Source organism: Octodon degus, unplaced genomic scaffold, assembly GCF_000260255.1.
Source record: "Octodon degus isolate 3935 unplaced genomic scaffold, OctDeg1.0 scaffold00088, whole genome shotgun sequence".
Classification (NCBI taxonomy): Eukaryota; Metazoa; Chordata; class Mammalia; order Rodentia; family Octodontidae; genus Octodon; species Octodon degus.
In genome coordinates, this window is record NW_004524664.1 from 4159507 (window position 1) to 4166933 (window position 7427).

General features: G+C 37.3%; 1 protein-coding gene across 5 annotated transcripts in view; it reads left to right on the plus strand.

Moving 5' to 3' along the window:
* Nsd3 (nuclear receptor binding SET domain protein 3) overlaps positions 1 to 7427 on the plus strand; it is a 136207-nt gene that overhangs the window by 67081 nt on the left and 61699 nt on the right. For all 5 annotated transcript variants that reach the window (XM_004637246.3, XM_004637248.2, XM_004637249.3 and 2 more), the window contains exons 6-7: positions 608 to 1123; positions 2957 to 3083. In XM_004637246.3, the coding sequence (XP_004637303.1) occupies positions 608 to 1123; positions 2957 to 3083 (643 nt within the window). The remainder of the gene's footprint in view (positions 1 to 607; positions 1124 to 2956; positions 3084 to 7427) is intronic.

Below are 7427 nucleotides of genomic sequence, written 5' to 3' on the forward strand. Positions count from 1 at the left end.
TGGCATGTGGTGCTGGGGGATTGAACCGCGGTCCCTGTGCTTTGCCAAGCTTGTTCCAAGTAGGTGCTTTAGACCACTGAGCCATCTCTCCAGCCCCCTTTTTACTTCTTTCTGTCCCTGTTTGCTTAGGGTAGACTAAGTAGCCATCTTGGTTGGTTCTCTGCTGGCTTTCCTTGTGATCTCCATGGCACCCCTGAGTTACTCCTACCCTCTGGCTGGGGAGGAAAAGTGGGAGCTTTGGGTTATTACTCTTAGTGTTCAGTTGGCCATTGAAAGTAGTCATTTTGTAACCCTTCTTCTTTTTTCCTTAATTGCTACTAGCATTTTATGACTTTGATGTGAGGATAACTCCCTCTTTGGGGAACTCGTCCAGTGAATGGTCAACAGAGGAAGGATGTGTAAGAGAACAGACCTTTGTGAGAACTAGTAGAGTAATACTAATTTAAGTCAAAGTTACAGAGTTAAGTAAGATATTCCACTTATTTGATGGAAGAACCTAAAATATTTATGTGTTCCTTAAAAAGGTAACAGAAGCAAATGGGAAATGCATTTTGGTTTCAGTGTACCTGTTAAAGTGTATCAAATTGATGCCTGTGCTTTTTTTAAGATTCGGAAACCCCGACCTCAGAGAGAACGAGCCCAATGGGATATTGGCATTGCTCATGCAGAAAAAGCATTGAAAATGACTCGAGAAGAAAGAATAGAACAGTATACTTTTATCTATATTGATAAACAGCCTGAAGAGGCTTTATCCCAAACAAAAAAGAATGCTGCCTCTAAGACCGAAGTTAAAAAACCCCGAAGACCAAGATCTGTGTTGAATACTCAACCAGAACAGACCAATGCAGGGGAGGTGGCCTCTTCACAGTCAAGTACTGACCTTCGGAGACACAGTCAGAGGCGGCACACAAGTGTGGGAGAGGAAGAACCGCCCCCTGTTAAAATAGCCTGGAAAACAGCAGCCGCAAGGAAATCCTTACCAGCTTCCATTACAATGCACAAAGGGAGCCTGGATTTGCAGAAGTGTAACATGTCCCCAGTTGTAAAAATTGAACAAGTATTTGCGCTTCAGAATGCAACAGGAGATGGGAAGTTTATTGATCAGTTTGTTTATTCAACAAAGGTACTTCCTTTTTTATGGTTGTTTTGTTTTGTTTTTGAGGGGGGTTATTTTATTTTTATTTATTTACTTATTTATTTATTTTGGCGGAACCAGGGAGAGGGGATTTATTTTAAAAGTAGTCAACCTTGGCATTTAAAGAGCAACACAAAGATATAATTTAAATGGTTTTTGTATTTCCCACATTTGGAACATAAAGTCACGTTTATCCTGTGGGCAAAAAAGACAGGCAAAATATCTCTGTTTTTCTTTTTTTCCTTTTTCATTTTCTTTTGTAATATTCCCATCTGTGGTAGATTAATCTTGAGCTATGCAGCCAAGATTGAACTTAGCTCCCAAAACCCATGGAAAAAAACTGGGCAGTTTGCCTGTTTCTAGTTTGTATAGTTTTTCTTTGTTGTAATGTGTGCTTCTTATTAAAATCATTTTTCCAGTTATTTGAATTAACCATTGTTATAAAAACTACTATACTAAATATGCTTGCTGACCTGTTTAGTTGCACAAGCAGTTTTGTTAGACTCCCGATCTCTGGATATCTAACTACATATTATGGAATCCCAGTACTGTTTGTCCTGTGATATTTAATTGTTGCGATAGCCTGCGGGATGAGTTAGAAATAGTCACTACAGATTACCTCCATCCATCTCCCCTGGGCCTACAGACATCAAAGCTTTCTATAACATTGATAATATCTATATACCTCCTCATCACTCTCCTAACGCATATAACTTTGAGTTTGTTTTAAAAATAATGAATCCTGTGTTTGTTTATTCCTAACATAGGCATATGCACATTAAAATAATTCATTACTTGTAGGATTGTCTCATAACATTTTCTTAGACATGTTCAAGGTCCTAAAGGTCCTAGTAAAGCTTGTGTTTGGTCTCCACTTTCATTTTCTTGATAGCAGATGAGACTTTTGAATCTTTTATAAATGCAAGTTGGCCTTAATCTTGGAGCTAGTTTTATGTGCTTTTGGATACACAAATCAAACTCGGTCCTCTCACCCTGACAATGTTATTTACGGGAAATTTGAGATAAAACTGATATTTTAAAAATACATACCTATTTATAAATTACTTCTATTTTTGCTCTTACACATTAAAATACCTAAGTGAGGCTGGCAAGATAGTGCGGACTAAGCACCTGCTTAGGCAAGTGCAGGGAATGGGGTTCAATTCCTGGTACCACAGGCTATGCTGGCCCTGACCCTGGGTACACTGAGCCTGTGACCAACTTCACATGATGGCACATACCTGTAATCCCAGCACTGGGGAGGCTGAAAAACAGGAGGATCACTATGAGTCCGAGCTGCGTAGTGAGACCCTTTACAAAAATACAAACACATAAAATACCTAAATGAGACTTACATGAATTTTACCTACCTTCTGTCTGCTCCAGATTACTTATTGGTCACATTTTGATCACTACAAATGACATATTTCTGTATCTTCAGGATATTCTTGTTTCTTTAGACATGCTGGCTTTTCTGTCTTTTAATAGGGCTCTACATCAAATGATAGTGACTATAGTTATCTATTACATGTGTAAAAGAAGAAATTTCACAACAATTTTCTTTTTTCAGAATATTGGGTGATACAAGTTCATTTCTTAGGAATTATCTGTTATCTGGAATTAGACCAATAGTTTTTGTCTACATGCTCTCATTGTACATACATGCTGATTGCAATAAAGTTGTTGTGATAATGGCTAACAAATAAACTATAATCAAAGATCAACATATTTAAGCAAATTATAATTAGGTTAAGCCAACTTCATAAGTCCATGATACCTTTTGCCTGGTAATTACCTATTTTATTTTGCCTTATTTTGAAGGGAATTGGTAACAAAACGGAAATAAGTGTCAGGGGGCAAGACAGGCTTATAATTTCTTCACCAAACCAGAGAAATGAAAAGCCAACACAAAGTATATCATCTCCTGAAACAACATCTGGTCCTACAGGTGAGTGTAAATGAGGAGTCTATGGATCCATTAGGAGAGATCATTGTGTTTTGATATGTTACTAAGATACCTCATTATCAAAAGTAAATTATTGAGCATGGTGGTGTACTTTTATAGTCTCAGATTTTCAGAAGGCTGAGGCAGAGGGATCCCTTGAGCTTAGGAGTTCAAGACCAGTCAGAGCAACATAACAAGATCCCATCTCAAAAAAAAAAAAAAAAAAAAAGAATTATAAAAGCAATTATTTCAATAGAAATAGTGATTTAGGGGCTAAAGAATTTTTATTCATCGTAACAGTTACTTTTCCTTTAGGAATTTTAAAAAGGACAGTACTATAAGAATATAGCTATAAAATCTAAACATACCAGAGTACAGTAATTGTACCATTTGATTGTCTCTATTTAGATGAGAATAATCACTTTACTTTTCTAGCACTCTTAGCACATTCTTAGCATTTCCTTCTTTATCATCTGTTGGAAGTAAATCAGCAAAATCTGAGCTCTTTTTATTAGAGATCTTGGTAGCTGAGAGGCCTAGGATCTAACTATCCTAATGTAACTTGTTCTCTGATTAATGAACACCATGAACTGAAAAGATGCCTATATTCAGTAAGGTTGTACCTTTAGAATATTGAAAATAATTTTTTTTTAGAGGCTGGTGGGATCTTAAGAGGTTTTTTTGTTTGTTTTGTTTTGGTTTTTTGTTTGTGGTTGGCTCAGCCTGCCCTGGGGTCAGAATTGCCGTAGCCAGATCTTAGTTTCCACTGAATGGTGGGTTTGGTTTATATAACAGTGTTGTATCAGTTATGTTAGTTTCACAACATAAGTATGATCAGTTATTAACTGTCTCCCACCTGTCTCCCTCCTTGGAGGTTGAATTGGGACTGAAAATTTATCATGGTCTAATCTTTCTAGTGACCAGTCACCTAGGAATTCATCAAGAGTTACTTCATTTTCTCTGTCACTGAGGGAATCCCAAGAGATTAGAACTCTGTGTTAGGAACTGGGACCCAAAACCAAATACTATACCAGGAGGCTCCTAACATCCCTATCATGTATGAAATTGCAAGGGATTTAGGCTTTATGTGCCAGGAATCAGGGCAGACACCAAATACATACTTCTTGTATCACAGTATTAGAGGGGCCACATAATTTTCTGGAAGGGCCATAGTTATAAGACCTGAAGTAGTAATCTTGAGTCAGCAGTAAGCCAGGTAAAGCCATGTTGAATGACATGAAGAAGCATCCTTATAAGGTATATTTATAACTCTTAATTATTACCAAAGCTAAGTAAAAATAAGTACTCTTTAAAGAAGGACTTGGGCTTCTAAAAATGTGATGGGGCTGCAGGGCAGAAGTAATGGCAGAGGACATGGGACATATGTTGGATATTGTATATTAAATATGCCTTTATTTGTATTGAGTTAGGAAAGAAAACAACTAAAGAAAGGAGGGACTAGCAAGATCCAGAACCAGGTTTTTACTTGTATCACTTCAGAATACTGTTTACTAAAATCAAATTGTGGCAGGTATGATGGCACATTTCTGTAATCCTAGAACTCAGGAGACTGAGTCAAGAGGAACACTGTAAGTTTGAGGCCAGCCTGGGCAACACAGTGAATTCAAAGCTGGCCTGGACTACATAGTAAGACTTGTCTCAAAAACAACAACAACAACAAAAAAAAACCTAAAGTGCAATAAAATAATAATAATAAATACAGTGGCTCTTTGGTTCATGAACTTTTCTTTCTATGATTCTGGTTGCAAATCAAGTTGGACAAGAACTGAAATCGTAGAAAGAATTAAGTTTGTGAACCAACCTACCATTGTATAAAAAAACAAATAAAATTAGAACGTTGAGTGAGTAAATTGGACTTCTTTTGCATTAATCAGCCATAACTAAAAACACTTGGGTTTTTTGGCTATGAAAAGTATATTTTAGCTTCTGCTTTTCCTAGGTAGATCAGTTCTGTTATCGCTCTTTATTTTTTGAGTGCTAGAGCCTGTCATACTCTTCTGAACTATTTTTAATTTGTCTGAATTTAACTGGGATACCTAGATTAGGATCTTTAAACAGCTGTAGTTTGTAACTAGGGATAAAATAAATTCTGTATATATTAGACTGATCCTAAATATATTTTATTTTCATTTATTTATAATTTTTTAAAAATTATTTATTTATTTATGTGGAGGGGGCAGCTCAGCCCACCAGGGGGCGGGGCTGGCTGGCGTGTGGTGCTGGGGGATTGAACCATGGTCCCTGTGCTTTGCTAAGCTTGTTCTAAGTAGGTGCTTTAGACCACTGAGCCATCTCAGCATCCCCTATATTTTATTTTTAATAGAGCTTGCTTTTGTCCCCTTCCTTATTACTAAACATTTTCATGTAATCTTTTCATTATAAGATTTAAGTTCTATGAAGTTACCCTTAATTAGGTGGAAGGTTATAATTCTTTATATCTGGAAAAAGATTGGCTAGTGCCTTTAGCAGGTACATATAGTTTTGGTTGTATATTGTGATTGGAACCTTATTTTAGGGATGAATGTTCTAAAGCTATAGTATTGGCTTAAGTTTGTCTACCAGCTGTGGTTGATAAATGCACTTTGTAATTTTATTTATTTATTTAATATATTTGGTTGTTGCAGGGTCTTACTATGCAGCTTGGTCTCAGTAGTGATCCTCCTGTTTTCAGCCTCCCCAGCACTGGGATTACAGGCATAGGCCACTATGCCAGACTCTGTGGCCAGCTCAGTCCACCCTGTGGGTGGGGCTGGCACAGCATGTGGTCCCGGGGATCAAAGCACAGTCCCTGCACTTGCCTAAGCAGGCACTTTAGTTGCTGAGCTATATGCCAACCTCTACTTCGTCATTTTAAATGACCATTTTGCTCTGTGTGTTTGTGAAAGTTGACCTTTAGTAGGTGAAAGGTCAGGAAAAAAATTTACTTTTTCCTCAAAAGCCAATTGCGTTATCATCTAGAGAGGTTTTAACTATGGAAAGAGGTGGTTTTTTTTTTTTTTGTTTTTTTGTTTTTTTGTTTTGTACCAGGGATTGAACTCAGGACTTTGTGCTTGCCATCTAGGCACTTATGCTACTGAAAAGCCAGAGTAAACTCAGAAGATACATAAGATATGTGGCACTGTTACATTTCTGTGGTTTGAACACTTTATATTTGCATTCACACTAGATTTCTCAGCTATTTTCCAAATCCAGACACTCACCTCCTGCTGTTAGAAGATAAGCAGTATAGTACTGTGGTTTTGGTGGGGTTTTTTGGTCTTTTTTATCTTCTTGGAGACAAGGTCTCCCTATGCAGTTCAGTATGGCCTTGAGCTCACTTTATAGCTCCTGCTGGTCTCTAACTTGCAACAGTTCTCTTATGTTCAGCCTCCCAACTGCTGGAATTACAGATGTGTGCCCATTGTAGTACTGTTTACTGGGTACCTTTCAGAGTGACTTTAGGAAGCCACATTGCCTCATTTACCTCCCTATGACAGCAGATCGAACCTCATCTGCCCTTCATGGTGCAAGTATATTGTCATCATCAAAACAAGTGAAGTTTTTATTTGATTGTAAGCATTTCCATTTACATTTTTATCTCTCCTGGTAGCACTTGAATAATGCTGATTAGACTAAAGTATGGATTGCTGGGACTCTTTGCTTGGTTTGGAAGGGCAGGATTCTTGGTGCCTTAGTAGTATTTGTGACCTGTCTGCCAGGAACTGATTTATCACAGCTTCAAAATAGACTATTAGCAAACTACCCACTCTTCATCAAAAAGCATACTACTATTGTAGGATCCTTCTTTGGTTTGACTTTGAAATAAGTTAAAGGTTATATTTACATACAACCCAAAGCAATAAAATCAGAAAATACAAAGGTTATCTGGAAGGCTATATTAAAATAGCTTCCATTGGATATTACAGGTTTTTATTTTGTTTGTTTTTGTTGTGTTTTGACATGAGGGTCTAGCTATGTAGTTTAGTCTGGCCTTGGGCCATGTATTTTAGGCTGGTCTTGAGCTCGCCATAATCCTCCTGTTTCAGCCTCCTGGGTGTTGGGATTACAGGTGTACACCACCATACCAGGCTATAGAGGACCATTTTGTATTAAGTGGTCCAAGTATGGAAAACATGACAACCATCTTCACTGAAAGTATCATTGTTTCTCAAGATTACAGACCAAAATCAAACTTAACTTAATGGCTTTTCAAGTTGTGATCTTCAGTCTAAGTTTTATCCTTTTCAAAAAAGCAGTCTATGTGAGTTATCTTCTGTTTATTTTTATTTATTTATTTACATTTATTTATTGTGTGTGCACGTGCGCGCGTGTGTGTGTGTGTGTGTG